The sequence below is a fragment of the Amphiprion ocellaris genome, chromosome 12 (assembly GCF_022539595.1).
Source record: "Amphiprion ocellaris isolate individual 3 ecotype Okinawa chromosome 12, ASM2253959v1, whole genome shotgun sequence".
Classification (NCBI taxonomy): Eukaryota; Metazoa; Chordata; class Actinopteri; family Pomacentridae; genus Amphiprion; species Amphiprion ocellaris.
In genome coordinates this window covers 33,663,237-33,683,505 of record NC_072777.1, presented here as the reverse complement: position 1 = coordinate 33,683,505, position 20,269 = coordinate 33,663,237, and the positions used below count along the sequence as shown (strand labels likewise).

Sequence of the window (20,269 nt, the reverse complement as noted above, 5' to 3'; positions counted from 1 at the left end):
AGGAAGCGAGGAAACAAAGGTGGTTTCTCCCAAGCTGGTTGACATGGAGACACAGATATCAAAGTTGAGGACAGCCAACTCAATTTAATGGACTGTTAAGTAGAAGCGGGAGAGGATTTTTTTCTTTCCTTCCCTCTCTCACCCTTTCTCTCACTCTCTCACCTAGCTAGCTGAGCAGCACATATCTGTTCCCAATGAAGGGAGTGCCTGAGCCTCCAAATGCAGCGGGCTCCGTTTGATGACCCTATTTGTATTCTGCTGCTGTTCTGCTTCTGCTGACCTGGGAATGAGAGATACAGGCAGGCAGCAGCTTTATCTGGCCAACAGGCCACCCTTGGTTTTTGCCTCTATCCTCTCCCTGCTTGCCCACCGACCAAATGCCTCTCGGTGCCTTTCAATCCCTTTCCTGAAATGAACCGGCCAGATGTTGCACAGTTAATGCCTCTTGCAAGACAAAAGATTCGAGCTTGGTGCACTAATCTCCTGTGGAGTCAGGTGTGATGGTGTGGAAGGACATGTTTTTTGAGGCATGGACGGCCACATGAGCATAGCGTGGGGCGGCTAATGCCTTTTAGTCATCTAAGATATTTCGCTCTGGAGAGCAGGAGACAGTGAATCGTTCTGGATATTTCTCCTCGGTGGTGCCCTTAGCATAAACAGATGGCGTCCAGTGGTATTAAAACTAAAATTTTTCTCTAAGATTGAATCAGATAAATGATTAATAACAGGAACAGTACCTGTGGGAAAGTGCTCATTGACCGGCCAGTTGTCCACCTGCAGGGTGGCGTTGCCCCCGTTCCTGGTGAATCGGACCAGATGGTATTTGCCATCGTTTACCGCCGTGGTTGTCTCCTTGACACTGATGTCCACTGTGCCAATGTTGAATGTCACACCTACTTTGCCTTGTTCCTGGAAAAGACACAAAGAGAAGAAAAAAGAGCAGAGTGAGTTGGTGGTCTTTGAAAACAGCACTTTACTGAACTGGTAAAATGCCAATCAATCCAACACAATGGGTTCTACTTCTCAACAAGTGCCACAGCTGTCAAAGCGAGATGAATTTGAATTTTTTGAACTCCTACTGCACCAAGCTTCCACCTACATGTATTGTTGTGCAGTAATGAATTAATTATGCGATAAACTAACTGTAAAAAGTTCAATAAAGCTACTTGGATGAATGCCCTCGGCTGGTTCTAATGGTGAACTACTCAGAGAACCTGAGGACGCTTGCACGCTACGCTTCATTATACCACTGTAATGTGGTGAAAATAGGCTGCCAGCAGAGATTGTAATGATGAGTAATGCTCCCTGCAGCCTGTCACTACAAAACTGGCAGGACAGATGCTTTTTCTGCTGTGGTCCTTACAAACTGTATGAATACCATATGCTTTGTTTAAGCTGCTAATGCTAAACCAGTTATACCATGTCCATAAATCGTGACGCCTCCCCATCATTTCCTGACTCCTCTCCCCTCGACCCCACTAATTTTCATGAGCTGCCAGCGTGTTTTACTGTGACTGCTTGTGTATTCATGGGCATGTAGGCGTTACAAGCAAAAGGTTTTAGAGCGGAGGCAGGACTTGAGTGAGTGGCAATGGGGAAGGGCTGTGTTTTCTGTGTCATTTGTTTTAATCCCCTACAGGGAATCTCTCAGTGTAATTACCTTCTTTAGAAGCCCAGAGCAGTGGGACCGTTTCTCATAACAAAGCCAAAATTGGGAAAGGCTCGCACAGGGAGGGGGCAGGCAGGCACATATTGTTAAATGATCAGCTGAGACACTAGTCCTGCATGGCTGACTGTTAGAACACAAAGCCTGATAATGTCAAGTTGAATTTAACTGTGCTAGTCAGCATAAATGCACAACAAGTTGCTACAACTTAAATGACACAACACTTAAACCTGCTGACCTCTATTTAATGTCGCAGTCTCCAAATACCTGAGGAGAACACTTAATAAAGCTAACTTCTACTTAATGCATTAAAAGAAAACTCCACGTCAGGCTATAATAGCAGAATACTACCCCACCAGGTTAATATAGCAGGTGCAGTAAACTGTTTCAAAGCAGTCCTGCCATTAAGCCTTAGACTTTTGCTTGTCATCAATTCATTTTGTTCACTCTATATATTTGCTATATTCATAAAAAAATAAAAAAGATATAGAGATGAGATCAAAAGGGAACAAATATTGAACAAAGTTTGCTCAGTCTTTTCTACTTCTTAAGTAGAGCACCTAGAAAACCTTGTAAGGAAGCAGACAACTCTTTTTTCATTTCTCTAAATTTGGATCCCATTTTTGTTTCTTAGCATTTTTTAAGTGCAAGGGGCAGTGTAGGAGTATATTTTTGTCTCGATTCAAGGCGCTGCGTGTCCTCCAGAGGTAACATTTCCTTCGAAGTTTTTAAAGATGGTAGAAAGTTCAGAAAGTAGTCAGTAAAACTGCAACCTTGCAGTGACTATGCATGCTGTAGTTTCTTCAACAAGTCCTCTTAAAGACCTGCACCGGGCTCCTTCGTACTCGCAGTTAAAACATCCTTTGTCTTTTCATAAAAAGAGATGGCATTACAGTGTGCTCGAGACTATAATGCAAGGAATGACGGAGCAGCTTCCCTTCTGTAACAATCTCCAGCTCGGCTAATAATGGAAAAAGAATGTCACCAAATACATGAGAAAGCCATCTCCTAAAAGCCGAGGTAGAGCTCAGAGACGGAGCCCAGAATATTTGAACATCATCCGTCAGACAGGCGGTTACTGGGCTCTTAATTTAAGTAGGTGTCATTAAAACTTAGAGCGTCGGACAAACCGTGTAATAAAAAGTGTGCAGGGCAGAAGTGTGCGGACATATATGCTGCTTATCTGCCAGCAGACGCACACAATCCGTGCACCTACATGGGCTAAGATAAGCACATACACAAATATGCTGATTTAATGTGACAAGGTGATGCTCGGCGTGTGTGTTGTACCGTGAAAAATACTACTAAAGCATCCTGGCCTTCCTGACTAATGACAGGACCTTTCCCTGGTACGAAAAAACAACATGTCTGACGGTTCGAGCGCATACAAAGCGCAGACAGACACATCAGCACTCGTACATCCACTGTGACCTTCAGAGGCTCTGGCAGCTCCGGCTCTCCTGTGTAGCTGCATCAAAGTCACATCACCGACCCACTAATACCTACAAACAAAGACAGATCGTCACCCCCCGGCCCTGGTACAAACAAACAACAAAACACAACAATTGTACACCTTTGTAACTGTTGCTGAGCGCCTGCAGGCAAAGAAGGAAGCTGTGTGTGTGCTACTGCAATGACACACATCCTCCTCCTCCTCCTCACTCCCTTTTTCCTTCTTCTTCTTCTGCTCCCGTTGTCCGGCTACCCTCCCGCCTCTGCCACCGCCACCCACCCACCTGCCTGCCCACCCTCACGCTGCAGCAACGTTTGATTGACAGATCCAATTACGTTTTTTATTGGCCTGTCGCTCGCGAGGCGGGAAGGCACTTCATTGTCTCCTGAGCAAAGGAGGGGAAAAATGGCTATTGTTCTCTTAGTGGAAAAGATGATGGCCACTACTCCAGGTGTAAACAAATGATGCGCGGAGAATCGCTTCCAAACACACACACAAATGCAAAGTCATAACCTTGCACCGCCGAATCTTTTCTTTCATCAAAGAACTATCTCACGAACTCGAAAAAAAATACAAAAGCAGAGTTACAGTAGGGAAATTTCCTGGCGTGATGCAGTCTAACATGCCCCCACAGTCCTTATTTAATGCCAATCACGAACACTCTGGGCGCTATAGGAATAGCACAAGATTATGTTGGCAGTTTGTTTATGTGTCATTTCAGTGTACAGTATGTGTGGGCATGCTGTGTTCACACTCTGACTGATGAATGTAATTTCAGCGAGTGATACACCCCTCCATCCATCCCTCCATCCATCCCTCCATCCATTCATCCATCCATCCATCCAGCCCCGGCTTGGCATGAGGAGCTCCAGCGTTCCCACGTGTCCCGGCTCACACTGACATCAGTAATCAGGCCCGCCGCAATCCAATTCAGGGTCGATCAATGCCTCCAACACATGGAGCACCCCGGGCAGAGTGAAAGAGAGAAAATCACTCAAAGCAGCGGTGGGCGATCCTGCAGACAGCCACCGCAGCCCTCAGCAGACAGCTGCTGTACAGAGGACGAGCCGCTCACAATAGATCCCCATCCCCAGCTCGCTGAATGGTCATTCTGTTAAGCCACAGGCCCTGGACAGATAAATACATCTGACAGCCATTTTATGGAGGTGAGATGGGCAGAATAAGCACATTTAGCTCTGCTGGGGAGAGAAAAAAGCTGACAAAAGAGATAGGGAAACAGAGAAAGGAATGAATAAATATATGTAGTCATGTGCCAGATATCTGCTATAAGAAGATACGCATTGAAAGCGTCTTTGAGGACGGAAAATATTAAAGTGGGAGTTCTTCCTCCCCGCAAAAAAGGTATAGCCTTGCAATCAAAGCTTGATTGAAATCTGGTACGGGCAGAGTGTAAGTTGTAGTGGGTTGACTCCACTGGATCTATATTAAGGCTCAGTTGGGAGGGAGGAAGATCTGATATCAAGAATGTGAACATGTCCCCGGGTGGGAGTTTGTGTTACATATCCCCCCTTTCATCTGACATCAGCGCTCAAGTTAGCTTTTGCGGTCAGGGGCCATCAAAACTGGATCGTGGAAGCGGTGGAAGGAGAATCAATAGAGTGGAGAAGCTAGGACAATGCGAGGCGTGTTGGATTGATGCACCTGGCCTTCACAGTGCCAAAGCCATTCATCGTCAGTAATTGACAGAGATAACTCATAGACAGCGTAGTGATTTGTAGCTGTCTGTTCTTGTGCGCATCAAGCTCCGGGAGTCAGAAATTTGCTAAAGGGTAGGATGCTAGAGGCTGTTAAGGAGAGCTCTGTGTGTGTGTGCTGGCCTTCAGTGCTAGTCATGTCTTCATGTACAGAATATACTGACAACTCGACAGGCCCTGGGCTCAGTGTATTGGCGGTGCTCTTGAAAAAGCCACTGGTGAGACTGAAATCCCTAATTACAGAAGGATTGTCTCTCATTTCCACAATAGATTAAGTAGATCGGACCTCAAAAAAAAGCAAATATGACAGATGTACGGCCCAACAAGTATGAGAAATTACCCAGTGACCCTGCTGTAATCACACCTTTGGAAATTTATGACTGGAAAATGGCTAGTTCACCCGAATTACAAAACAAACAGACTCTCTCTGCAAATTATTTAGATTTTAATTATGTGCTTTTGGTAGGACATATCTTATTCCTACAATTCTGAAACAAATTATTTACAGCCATGTTTGTTTGAATAATTTTCTTTTGGCTGCAAGAAACATAAACAAGTAACGAAAGACAATAGGACATTGTAGTAGAGATGTTAATTAGGAGTTTGAACCATTTCAGTTTTTGCTTTTACATGACTTTTCTTAAAACTATTCATATCCTTTGAAATGTATTTTCTCATTTTTTGAGAAAATACAGCTTCTATACCAGTCCAATGGTCATTTCAGGCATGGTCTAAAGCAAGCTAATGCACTGTAAATGTAGAATGGTTAATGCACGAGTTCTCTACTCAGGTTTTAGTCAATTGCAAGTCGGAACTAAATCCAAGGAGCTTTGTGACCTTATTGTCATGATCTGTCACTAAGACGGAGTTGAGCATTTTGTCTGCTCAGAAGATGTGGAAAGAAACCTTTTGGTTGAATGAAAATCCACGATAAATCAGAATTTAGCATTTCTATGAATAATTTTGAAGCCTAACCAAAAACACATCAGTGAGACAAACATGGGCTCAGTAGTTAATTTGGAGATAATCCCACATGCATCATACATACATACTCACGAGAGCAACGATGTGGATTAATCCGGCACACAAATGGAACCAAACATATGCACTTTTAATCCACATTTGAGTAATATTTGTTCAAAACTGCTGTGTCATCTGTTGCCGAATATCACTTCACCTTTTTAAGCATGAAATTGGTATTTTGTGTCCCATGTTTTGCTCGAGGCTGTCTGCCACAGGCGGGACACACAATGTAAAAAAGCAAATTCAGATTTGATATTGAGCTGTTCTGGGTGTTTTCATGGAATTTGCTGGCCATTTTATACATGTATATAGAGAAATAAGAAGGATTTGCTCTCTCATGTTCTGTCTCCATTCCTCTTGGTGAAGTAAGAACTATTCCTGCTTCTCTATCCTCTTCTTTTTGTCGCTTCTGTTTTTGCACGCTGTCATAACAGCTTCATTTTCAATTTCCAAGTCTCATCCAATGTTCTTCCTGCCGGTGTTTGTCTGTCTTTAGATTTCAGTTCTGCCACTTTCCAAATTCCCGTACTCTTGTCCACCACCACCACCACCACCAACGTCTGTACTCCTGGAATCCTATCCTCATCTCCAATTTCCATCCGGGACGTAGTTCTATGGTGTCGTTTTGAACAAATCCCCCAATCCAGTTTCTGCTACATACATAAATACCTTCTTTCCTTCCAAATAATCTCTCCTTTTTGAATTTAACGAGTTCACAGTACTAGTTATGTGAATTTAAAGATTTACAAAAACATGTATCTTGTCCCTATTAGCCTGGATAATCCATAGGATGCACTATCAGAGGGTTTCATACAGGACATTTTCTTTTTTTTAAGTAAAAAATATTTTAAAACCTGACAAAAAACATTCTGTGGATTACACAGAGTAACAATGATGCTTGTGACTTTTACAGATAAATATATCTCAAAAATGGGCAAACAAACCTAAAATGTCTTGTATAATTTAGATGAAGTGAATATTTTAAGTGATCTAAGAAAGCAGATATAACTGATGGACAATCTTAGCCTTGATGATGACAGAAAGCGAAGAAATCCATATTTAAATGCCATGAATAAAGCACGTTTTTATATACATGCATCATAGCAGTGATGCATATGTAGTGCTGCCAGTGCATGAGGTCCACAAAAAGGTTCTCATTTTGGAAAGATCTCTTCTACTGTGGGACTGAATAAAACACTGCAGACACGGTTTTACTTTCTCACATTAAAAGCAGAGTCTGCAGCGTTCCCAGATTCTCTAGCTTCGTACGGTGACAGTCTTAATGCACTATTCAAATAAACATTCCCCTGAAAACTGTGAAATTTCATAAATCATTAATTGGCTCAAATGTTCATTCAGATGTTCATAATTGGCTGCAGAGCCCATGTGGTAGGATACAAGGCGCCGAGGCCTGGGTGCCTCTGAAATATTGATCATACCTAAAAGAACCCAGAGGTCTAACACAGGCTATATTTCACACCTGAGAGCGCCAGGAACAGCTTCATCAAATGGACATGAACAAAATGGCTTCCACCTCACTTTACTTAGCGCTACTGTAATTGCAGGGGTAATACCAGCGAGTCCATTAGCCAGTTGGTTAATGCCCAGGAGTGCCAGCTAGCGTTAGCCCAGACTGAAGAGGAAGAGTCATTGCATTTTTAATACAAACACAAGCAGCGGCAGCAGCGTTGCCGGGGAAGGTAATGGCTTCGACTCCTGCGCTCGGGCTCAATGTCAAACTCAGAGCCTTACTCTTTGATCCTCTGCTGCAGAATATGAATTGCGCAGGGTCAGCCTTATCAATTATTTACACCCACTCTTTCTCTATTTCCTGTTTGTCCGCTCTTGTGGCTGTAACTTGCCCTGACACTAATGGCGGACGGCCTGGTGAAAACATTTATCAATGTTACCGCAGAGTCCTCTCCAGCTCTACACTATCGCTTTCAGCCTTTTGGAACTTAGAGTACTGACAGTGCACTGATCCTAATCATCGCTACCATACTTTACTGCATGTCTCCGGCCTGCATTGTCTCAGGAAAAGTGTGTCCCTGAAAGAACCTTTGGATGCTGCATCTTGTATGACCAATGAATCTGTAGCTTCTTTTAAGGACAATAGACTAATCTTTCTATGGTTATTTTCAGAAATGTGTCTTTTAGATTTCAGTTTTATGTACTTTTACTCAGAAAGCTTCTTCCACTCGGCCAGCAGGACAGTGAAGTCTGCCCTCGGGGCTTTGTTTATCCTTGGCCCTGTTTGTCTTTTGTGAATCCTCTGTATTGCATCACTGAACAACATTTTATGCAGTTTCTATTTTCTGTTGCTTATTTTTAGCCAAATTCTTATTGGTCTTATTTTAACCCTCTGAATCCCAAAACTTGCGGGCTTGTTTGAAAGGTAAAATGACACCATTTATCAGAGCCTGAAACTGTAAAAACAAAAGAATCATTGACTTTTTTTTTTCTGACAGTTCTTTAACAACTCAGCTACGACATGAAGTTTGGTCGGGAAAATATTGGTGATATTTCATCAAAATGACTTTATTCTACATGTCTCATTTAGAAATTGACCAGAATAAAATGCTTACTTTAACAAGATTCTGTAAAAAAACCAAAACCAAAATTCTGCGCTTCCCTGTGTAACTGAGGAGCAATGACTTTTCAGCTGAACTGCAGGCAGTGTTTACACAGACCAGGTAGGAGACAAGCATGGAAACAAGTTAAAAATGTAATCGTAAATACATATTTCATCGAGAGCCAACGGTTTTCCTCTCAGCATTGGTAACAACTGTGGGCACATGTTGATTCCAGTTCTTTTTATTTTCAATTTTTATACAATAAACACTGAAAAAAATCTACTTTTAGGTATTCATCTTAATGATTTAAGGCATTATAAGTGCGTCACGCTGCACAAAAGATATTTCAGAGTCATTTCTCCTTCTAGTCGTGATTGTGCTGTTTCCACAGAGGTTTAAGACTTTCTACTGCAATGAAAAATGAGCCAACAGTCAGTAAAAATGTGACAAGAGCAAAAAAAACGCCTAGAAACTCCTTGGGGTTTTACCGGATTTACAAAAACCTCTTCCAGATCTAGTAAATTCAACATGAGTATAGCTAAAATGAAAGAACCATGCATCTAGTCTGCACATTTAAGAAATTAATTTACATAACGATTATATTATTATGAAAAATGCCTACAGTGGTTGTTTCACTTCTTTCATATAATTATGGACCTTTTTAGATGTACAAGCACAGATTCCTTTATTTCCAGCATGCTGCTATGAATAATCTAACATCACATGTAGAGGGCAGATCCACTTAAAGGTGCTGAGTGTCATTCTGTCTCTGTTTATGGTCGGATTCTGACATAGCATAAGTAATTATAATGCATACACCATAATTACAAGCTTGCTAAATCACAGAAGCGTGGTAAAACTTCAGCCATGAATTTTCATCCACCTGACCTGCTGCAGCACTACTTCATTTGCACCACCACAATGCAGCATGTGCCGGCACCAACAACATGCAATCAGGCCATATGCAAAAGCAATGAGCCTTAGTCTCCTGCAAAAACATACAAACAAACACACGCAGCCTCAAATTGCCACCATCGTATTAATACCCTGCTTGGCCTGATGTTCTGCAACAGCTGTTAATAAGATGCTGGGCATAAATCTAAAGTTTGATTACATTTATTCAGTGTCGATTCAGACTTGATTTCAGTGTATCTCTGTGTCCATTAAAGAAAAAGCAGGTTTTGTGCGACCCCACGCTGTGCAGTGTTGAGCCACATGGTCCCTGCACACCAGGGGGCTTATTTAGAAAAAAATAAAAGGAGCCAATGAATAGGATTTGTGCTAGATGGAATAATATGCTGTGAAAGTCCATTAGGGACTAGGCTAATGAAATTGAAACAGCTTGGTGATCAAATTAGAATCTGTTCGGCACATATTTAATTTAATGTGCTGCTGAATTTGAGCACTTTCTATTTGGTAGCCCCAGAATGAAAGTAGTGCACAATAAATCAAGCGGTCACACAATTCATCCTACATTCTTTCCTCCCCTCATTTTTCTGAAATTAACAACTTTCCACTGAGGTCACAAAATGCCTACCTGCTGCATTTTGTGTGACAAAACAGACACTGTGTTTAAAGGATCAGTGTGAAGAATAATGTTTACATTCATCACTATGAAGCCTTGACTTCTTGGAGACTTACACCAAAGCTCACTGTGCTCCAGCGGTTTTCATCATGGTGGAGCCTGATGAAACCTGACTCCAAAGCAAATTCAAAAATGAGCAAAAAGATGCTTCAAGGCCTTGTAAACATCTCTGAGTTTCTGGAACTTTAACCCACTGAACCCAAAAAACAGCTAATCCGAGTCAGAAACTGTATATCACACAGAAGGAATCACTAGATTTTCAACTTTTGGACATAGTTGCTTCCGATTCTGTCCTGAAAATTAGCCAAATCTAAGCTTAATATCACAATCTTTCAAATGAATCATTTTATTTGACATGCCTTATTTAAAAATTTGCCAAAAATATGTGGTTTGCATGAATCAGATTAAGGAAGAAAGTAAATACTCAATGCTCCTCTGCACAACCCAGAAACCATGAGAGACACTCACACCCAAATACCAAGCAAATATGAGAAAAGTATGGAAGCAAACTAAAAATGTAAGCAGTAAAACTTCTATAGTATAGATAGGTCACCATTATTTCCATTATTGGAAACACCTACAGACACTTGGGAAAATGTTGTACATGCTGAATCCTGTTTTTTTTCTTTTATTAAGAAATAAATTCTTTTAATTTTCTTGATTTATGGCATCAATCAATACTAATGACATTTTTGAGTTCAATTGTGCTCTTTCTTCCAGAGAGGTGCAGGACATCATACGTCAGTAAAAATGGTGAGTATAAATGTGATAGGAGCAAAAAAAAAAACAAAAAACTGCTTGGAGTTGAGATGGATAAAGCCCAATTATAATTTAAATGGGCCAGTTATAGAAACATTTACCCTTTATACAGTTGAATGAACGTCAAAATTATCTAAAGAGACCAAAACCTTTCTTCCTACCGGGCTGCAAACATGTTTACTTCTGCTGTAAAGTAAGACATTTTAACATAGGTCTATGGGGATAGACTCATTTTTCCACCCAGCCTCAAGTGGTCATTTGAGGAACTGTATTTTTTTCATCCAGATCATTTTTCCTTCCTGGAGATTGTAGTTTTTCATGTTGTACCATGATATTTCTACAGAAACCCAAAATGCAGAAAGCATAACACAAGCTGCACCACTGCTTCTCCTACAAGCCAGGAAAAGGAGGTTTATTCAGCCAGTTGCATCCTCCAACCTCACCGCTAGATGCCTCTAAATCCTCCACACTAGTCCTTTGGGTACAGACAAACGGAAATAAGCAAAGACACACCAGACTGCAACAAAAAATAATAAAACAAAAAATCACACAAAGACTTTATCTTTGACCTTTGAGTGTGTTTTCCCATAGAGAATACCCAGAGTCACAATCACATGCATCGCTGCAGCTGCTCGGTAAAGAGTCACGGGGTGAAATTATTTGAATAGACACACAAAAGATTTCAGCTTGTTTGAAGAGCTGCTCTCTGTATTTTGCACGCTCTCCTTACCATGTCTGGGGTAATATGCAAAAAAAACAAAAACAAAAACCACACACACACTGTGAGGAAGGGAAAGAACTAGGGAATGAGTATAGGAAAAAAAAAAACAGTATCTACTTTAGATAGCTGCACATCATTCCAAAAAACAAAACGGTAATTAATGCAGCAAGACAGATTCTAAATTGAGGGGAAGCCTCACAACACAGACTCTGTAATAAAATGAGATGGACATAGTTGCTCTCTTGTCTTGTGAGTTGCAGCCATAGATGCATCTTTGAAGCAGAGTTTGGATCACAGTTCATTGAGTGCAAAAAAAAAAAAAACACACAAAGAGACAAGGAAAGAGAGAGAGACGCAGCTTCTCATCCATCTGTTTATGTAAACTTACTATTCTGGGCACGCACTTCCAGGCACAAACAGACAGACTGATGAATGTAAACACCAACGTGCACGTGAACACACACACTGTTGTGGGGTTTTTTTGTCTTTTTTTAACATTTTTGTCACACTTTTTGTTGTCTCTGTGAGCTGCATTAAAATGAGAAGCGCTAACACCCACACGTGTGCAGGAACAGGTGTTAAAATGCTAATGCTAATGGCTGGCATCTACAGTAGACAGTGTTCTGATCCCTTGCTGGTCGTGTCAGGTTTAGATGGTGGAGGGTGAAGTGAGGGGAAACAAAGGCAGTGTGCTTGTTCTTGAATCATAGGAGATGATAAGGCAAGAAAAAAAAGGGTCTCTTCTGTTCTAAGCCAGGTGGGGTCAGGGTTGGGTTGCCAACGCTGGCGCCAAATCTTGTTGGATGGACCCCAAACACACACACAAGCAGCAGAGGGCAGTGGGCGGTCTGTTGCCAAGAGTAACCTGCCCGGGATCAAGCCTCTGCCTTCCACCTTTCCCGCTGAGATGTCAGGGATGAAGGTGGTGGGAAAGAAACGAAAAGACACCCAGCATGAAAGTGGACTTCTTAGAAAAAATGATGTGAGGTGAGGTGAAGAAAGAGCTGCATTAACCGAGTGCATTAAGCCTCCCCGTGCCCATCAAACTCTTCTTTTTCCTCCGTCTTCTTTCCATTTCTCTCTGTCTTTGATATTCTACTGAAGAGGAGATTCATTTTATTTTGATTTGAGATTCATTTACTTTCAAATCCACCAAGAGTCTGTGAGATAATATCAATTCGTGGGTCGCTCCCTCCCACAAAGCACCGAAGACACCGATCGCTGCTGTTTAAATTCACACCATTTGCGCTGTAATTGCTTCAACTTGGAGAGATTATGATTTAGTAAGAAGACAAAGTGCATCTCCAGTTGCTATAAACACTGTTATAATGGAGATAAATTAGTGGAGCTGGTGAAACTGGTACAAAATAATACCTGTGCGACCGAGGTGCACTAAATGGATCACGTTTTACGGCAGATGTTTGTCATCTATCAATGACAAAAAGGGCTTTAGTGGTAAACACTGCCTTGGTGAAGTTACTCTACTGCAGGTCACAGGGACCATAATGGATGGATGAATGGATTTATTAATTTTTGTCCCTGAGCTCAATCTGAAATACAATCCACTGGATGTAGTCTTTATTACGAGTCAATGGGAATGTGACATTATAACAAAATACTGATACCACTGAAATTCATGCGTTTAAATTTTCAGGGAACTGACTTGTTCACTTTAAATGAAAAGGCAACAGTTTGTGTTCATAATTAAAAATGTGCTGTGTTGCTATGTTTCCTGCTGTATTTGCACACAAATAAAAAGTCTCTGATAGAAAAAAAACCCTTACTAATAGAGGAAAACAACACATTAATAGAGCAGAATGTCCTGTGATTTAAAGAGCCCATATTACGCACACTGACAGGTTAATAATTTCATTTTCGGAGTCAACTAGAATATGCTTCCATGTTTTAATGTTCCAGAAAACACATTCTTTTTCTTCCCACCCTCTGTCTGAAGCTCTTAATTTTAGCATGTCTTTTTAAGGCTCCGCTCCCTAAAAGCTCACTCTGTTCTGCTTAGTCAGCTGGTCCAACAAAACTAAAGCTGGCTACATACCATACCACCTGCTATGTTAGGAGCTATAATCTAAATATGTAAAGACACATAGCCCTAGCTGAAGTGGCAGGGGCAGGCAGACATGATGCAAATATGTTACATGATGATGTAAATAAGTAACGGATGAAATTCTGTGACTTTAGATGAGGCGAGTAAGGAGCAGACAGTAACTATTTGGGGTTTTGAAAGTTTGCAGACCATTTACTCGTGAAAAACCCAGCTGTATTTCACCTAAGAAAAGGTAAAAACCCTGAAAGCATAATATGGGCTCTTTAAACTGGGTTGCTGCTGCTGTCTTTATATTTCTATTTGAATTAAAGACTGTGCCTTTAGAAACCTCTCATCTAAAATGCTTCATTTTAGCTCCTGTCTCTTTAAGACTCTCTCAAAAAGCTCAGTCTGCTCTGATATTGTAATGCTGATTACATTCCATAACTCTTACTCTATTAGAAGCTATTATCTAAATAAACAAAAAGACAGAGCCCTTGCAAAAGTGGCAGTGGCAGGTAGACATTATGCAAATATGTTCCATGATGATGTAAATAAGTAACGGACGAAAAGCCTGGACTTCAATTGAAGCGTTTCAGGCAGTATCTTTTATTTTTTGTGGTAGAGAGAGAATATCTCCCTTGAATATAGACTTTGGGATTTTGTAGGTTTGAAGACCTATTACACACACGAGAAACGCTATACCAGCCTGAAGAAAAAGGAAAAACCCTAAAAGCACAATATGAGCTCTTTAAATCGGCTGCCCATTTATTTCCATTTGGATTAAAAATTGTGTCTTTCAGGTCAGTAATTCATCGAGCTACAGAAATAAGTTTTATCTTAAGAGCTTCCCAGCTTCGCTAACGTCTGTCCATCAACTGACTTCTGCGCAAGTCAGTTTCTCTCTTTCCTCTTTTTAATCTTTATCTCCATCTTCCCCTTCTCCACATTTACTTTGGATATATATAAAACCTGGGTTCAAAAAATCTCAGCAATCTTGACTTGACAGTATTACATATATCGTTTTCCTTGGGAGTACATGAGCGTAGGAGTTTTAAGTTAATATAACTTGAGCCATCATCTTTCACTTGACATCAGTATTATTATTTGATTGAGCACATCCTGTGACCCATCCTCTGAACTCGTCTGATTTATTCATGTGACCCATGAAAGCAGCTCCAGGTAGGAAACGAGTTGCATAGCGCACGTGGGTTAAAAGATTAACCGGATCTAATGCTCCAGTGAAGCGTGAAACAGGAAAAAAAAATTTGAATTTATCAAGTTATCAAACAAGTTCAGAAACTAAGGACAGAAGTTTTAATACAATATAGGCACAAAATAAGGATAAAGCATTAAGAAAAGGTTTAGGGAGACATTGTTTTAGATTTAAGAGGTAGGTAAAAGCTGTTTTTGTTAATGAGCAGTCAGGTATCTTAACCTGGAGACCTGGTGCTGTAACGTTGAGTAGGCCGAGTCTAATGTATGGCTGAATACATGAATGGACAGAATGCAGCAGCAGAGTCTAAACTGTCCTGCGGCGACGGTTCAGAAGCCACACTGGGCAGCATATGCCATCTCCATGTGTGGCTGTCATATCAGCTTGCTACTGGTCGGCAGTCCAAGTTTCACTTAGCATTTATTCATTTCTAATTCACAACCACATCCGGTGCATTAGAGCTGTGCTAAATCAACCGGAACCCCATCAAACTCCCAGGAACGCATAAAAAGATGATGATGACGCCGATGATTGATTAAAGATGTTTGTTTGAGCAATTGTTTGGCTTTTCATTCCACACTGCAGGGAGAGATACTGTACTTGTATTATCAGCAGAGGTGGAATACGGGACTGTACGAATGAGATAAGGTGATCGTTTTTAGCAAAAAGTATAAAACTTAGAGGTGGGTTACAATAGGGTTTTTTGAGATAAGTCAAGCTATCAGATCCCCTGCGGTTAAACAGCGTGAGGCATCGCAGCAGCTGTCCAAATGTGTCACTGCCATTTCCAATGACTTTCATGTATGTTTTCAGACTGAGAGGTGATGTGGGCAGAGGACACGGGGGAGAAACAGGAGAGAACAAACAAAAGTACGTTAAGGAGCAGGAAAACGTAGAGACGGATAAAAAGGGGAGCGCTGAAATGGAGCCATGAATAGCCAGCAACTAAAATGGCTGAATAAACAGGAGGAAATCTAGGTCGGTCTGTCTCTACCACTTCAAGGAACGTTGAGGCAAGTGCCCTACTTCTTCAATGCTTTGGACACTTTCAGGCCAAACTGTCGTCAAAAACCTCTCTCACCCACCGCCGAAAAAAGGAGTATTATTTATGAACTACAAAAATAATAGCAAATTTGCATTCATGTCTCCTTACATCCTCCCTGCATGCTTGTCCTTCCTTGTCAATTATCCCCCATAATTATTTTTTCCCCACCATTTCAAAAAGGCATTATTTTTCAAGAAATTAATTGGCCCAAAAGTAATAAGGCACCAGTCATTTTTTAAAGGCAATTTTCTTTTCCATAATATGAAACTGCTAAAAGATAAGTGCATATCAAAGGCTCGGCAGATAGCGCTCATTGCGGCTCCCCTCTCTCACAATTAACAGGGGCTGCCTGCAGAGAGGAGGCATGAAATCTAGGTGATTGGAATGCAAGGAGATGCCAATGGAATTCTGAGAAACACCATTAACATTAATCAGGGCCTCCAAATGATTGATTATGCCCCGCGCTTTCTTGCATGTTGGGAGCTTTGCATGCACGCTGATGCACGTTGTAAGCATGTCAAAGTGCACAAATCAAAGGTGCTTTTATCGCTGCGTTTTTATCTCGCTTTTTAGGATTCTAATTTCGTGGGTGACAAGTTTGCGATAGCAGCAGCATGAATGGGTCACAGAGAGACGTACAGGCACGGACAGGTGTGTTGGCACATATATATCTTATTTCTATTCAGAGGTAACTACATAGAGGTTCACAGAGGGCAGAGAACAGTGAGCCAGAGAAAGTGACAAATATATTGTCTATCTTGCAAGACACTGGGAGGTTGTTTAAAATGTCACAGTGATTCTGAAGGTCTGTCCCAGGTCGGCCTGAGCTCCCGAACAAGACTGCAGGAGACTCATCGCTGTGCCACACACAAGCTCACATAATGAGCATCTGCCACCTTCGACTGCTCAGAAGTCTGCAGAAGCACGCTGACTTCATGCTCTCTGGAAGAGGTGGAGATGAGCACTTTCACATGTCAAACTCCAGGGATGGGGTTCTCCAGGCCTTCCTTCAGGTGCGCCTTCACAATTTGACAAATGTTTGCTCCTTCTTCTTTTTCTTTTTTCTTCCGAGCTCCAGACAGAGAACGGTGCAGTCTGACAAAAACACATAATCGCAGAGACAATTTCTCCTGAACTAATGTCGAGTGAGCAGGCTGTTCCTCCAAAAAGGAATGAAGAGTCTCAATCTCAACCGGCAAAAAAAAAAGTAACAGGTGACAAATAGCTCAGGTGTCTGTTCCAGCCATACCTCAGGATCTAAACAATCTTCAGCAGAGTGAAAAGAGGCGATTGAGGAAAAAAAAGGGAACAAAAACATCACCTCCTGCTGCCTTCTTCCCGTCTGTGTTTGCCACAGTAAAGCAAACATTACTCCACTCACTCCTTTTTCCTTTTCACCTCCCAGCTCTGCTGCTGCCCCGCTAACAGAACCGCCCACCGTCTTTCTCCTGCACAAAGCTGGGTGGAAACAAGGTGCTGCCTCCTTCCTTTCTCCCGCCAGATGCTGTGGAGATTCTCGGCAAAGTCGGGGCACAGTGGGTGTCTGTCATTTCTGGGCTCGCTGTCGGGTGAGTTTATCTGTCATAGAAGGCGTCCTGACACTGCTGCCCCTGAAGGGAGATTAGACACACTGCACTGACTCTCTCCACCTCCATCTATCTGTGTTTTCACTCTCTCTCCATATCTCCAGCCCTTGTCTGCTGCTCCCTCTCCCCCCATAAATGCTTCCTCTCTTGCCTTCGCTGTCTCTGTCTTCTATCTCATCCTCCCTACCCTTCCCTCCCGCTATTTGTCAGCCCGTGCTCCACTGAGCCAGGACTGTGAACAGGTTACAGTAGTCGAGAGGGGAGGTCCACTAGAATCAGCCATGCGAGGCACAGATGGGCCTCCTTGCCCATTCTGAAGGACTATTGACACAGGTTATAGCATAAAAATGCCCATGATTTATTCCAACTCCTCCTTTCTGCTATACTTGGCAGCTAAACTAGTGAAATAATGTCAGATAATGCTTTGTATAATGCCAAAAATACACGGCTGTCAATGTCACCATCACCTGCTTCTTCCTCTGCAGTTGCCAGTGAATTGTGAGGCACACTTCTGCAAACAATTTTTAAAATTTAACCAGACATTCTTGAGATAACTGTCAATAGCATTAATTTTTCGCCAATAAACAGCCATTCTGGAAACTTAACCCACCACAAAAAATGGCAAAAAAATACCTACTCTGGAGGCAGTTAGACAATTATTGCACAAATAGTAAAATCCATCTGGAAACTATGGAGTCAGTAGGTAGTAGGTGTGAACCGTAAAACACGCTCCTGCAAACTATTCTTAAAATCTAACCAAACTTTCTTGAGCTAACTGCCAATAGCATTGTTCTCTCTGCAACAGCTTGTCCAATAAACAACTATTCTGGAAACCAAATCCTCCTAAAAAATGCATAAAAAATGCAAACTGGAGGCAGTTCCATAATAAAATGGGAAACCCACTACATCCATGTAGAATCTATGGAGTCTGTAGGTCCTAGAGGTGACTTAAAACCTCCCAGACGTCAAAAAAACTCACACTGGAGACAGAGAATAACCCCACAGTTTCCATATAGAGTCTATGGAGTCTGTAAGCACTAGAGGTGAATTGTAAAGTGCACATCTACAATTATTTTAAAAATTGAACCAGTCTTTCTTGAGCTAACTGTCAATAGCATTCATTTTTCTGCGATAAGCAACCATTCTGGAAACTTAACCCGCTACAAAAAATGGCAAAAACAACAACAAAAAAAAAACACTTACACTGGAGGCAGTTAGAAAATAATTGCACAAATGGGAAAACCCCACACTATCCATATGGTAGCTCTGGAGTCTGTAGGCATAAGAAATTAATTGTAAAGCGTTCTTATGCAAACTATTTTAAAAAAGTTAATCAGACTTTCTTGAGCTAACTGATAGCATTCCTCTCTTTGCAACAGCTCAACCAATAAACAACCACTCTGGAAACTTAAACACCCCAAAAACATCAAAAAAACTTACACTGGAGGCAGTTAGACAATAATTGCACAAAGTGTAAAACCCCACAATATCCATATAGAAGCTATGGAGTCTGTAGGCACTAGAAGCTCAAATAAACTGAAGCCAAAACAAGGTTTAATCTCATCCCTGCCAGCACAGCAGAAGACATTTTTCATAGTGAATTTTATAATTAGAGCGTTATCCAACTTGTGCCATCCCCCAAGTGGCAGCATTACCACACAAGAGTAGAAGGCCCCTCAGAGGCTTTTCTGAGCAAAAGGCATATGTAATGAGTCATGAAGTCCCTCTTCACTCCAAATGACATTAATTGCTGTCCAGGCAGAAGCCTGCTGGAAAACAGCCAACACATGCGCAGGTTAGGGCAATTCAATGCTGGGACACTGCACAAGAGCCACATCTGATTTCCAAATTGTGTGCAATTGCATCATGTATATGCAAAGAACAGCCTTTTTTTTAATCAAAGGCAATGTGTCTTATCAGCAGGAGAGAAAATATGATGAACACAGTATTTTCAAGAGAATCTGCCAAGCGGATGAGCTGGCTGAACCATCAAAGAAGTCAGAGAAAGTACGTCTTTCCTTTCTCTTTTTTTGGTCAGTCTGGCATGTTCTAGCAAGATGTCAATGAATTAAAGATAATACGGGAAGAATGAATTAAGCATGTGCTCTTCAGCCTTCAAACCAACTTAATCAAAGGGGTCTTGTGAAATTCGGGAGGGTGGGGGGGGTCAAGAGAGCTGTGCTTAACATCTGTCATCTGAGTCACAGTGTCACGGCCGTGGGCTTAGATCTTCCACAGGGCATCACCGTGGGGCGTGGGAGCACCGATTCTGCACACACAACTTCCGCTGATTGCACTCGCTTGGTGAGCCTTGCCCCTCTTTTTTGCTTTGCATGTGCACACATCACCATAATCTCAAAGGAAATTTTACTTTAAAATGTGGTTTTGCTCCTATTTGTGGGTATAAATAGTTCTAATTATGTTTTTTGTAAAAACAGTCAAAATCAAGGCCGAGGCATCGTGACTGCTGGTTTTAGTAGAAAAAGCTCAAGCTCTGAAAAGCCACTGAATCCTTAATGCAGCTAATAATATCTTTGTATTATGCTCCACTGCTGGGTAAACAGCCACTCGGACTGAACAACCCCAGAGGTTGATGTAGAACTTGTTTTCACAGAGTGAATCATACTCTCCTTAGGCGCACCTATAAAATATACAGGTTCATGCTTAAAATCATCTCGAGTTCCTCTTTAAAAATGTCTGAGAATGTTTCTTGGAGAGAACTTTGCTCATTTTTGCAGGGAAGACAATGTTCTGAGACAGTAAATACCATAAGTACACTCATTATTTTGAATGAAGTTTAGGAAAGAACTTGGAGCAAGTTCGACAGGCTGTTCAAACCAAGTATTTACTCTCATGAAGTTCTTGAAGCTCATAAAAAGCTGTCAG

General features: G+C 41.6%; 1 protein-coding gene across 13 annotated transcripts in view; it reads right to left on the bottom strand.

Moving 5' to 3' along the window:
• Positions 1-20,269, bottom strand: part of LOC111582007 (neurexin-3b) — a 344,457-nt gene that overhangs the window by 48,417 nt on the left and 275,771 nt on the right. For all 13 annotated transcript variants that reach the window (XR_008603364.1, XR_008603363.1, XM_055015655.1 and 10 more), the window contains one exon: positions 738-909. Coding sequence is in view for 11 of the 13 variants with exons in the window: in XM_055015655.1 (XP_054871630.1) it covers positions 738-909 (172 nt within the window). In the remaining 2 variants the exon portion in view is untranslated. The remainder of the gene's footprint in view (positions 1-737; positions 910-20,269) is intronic.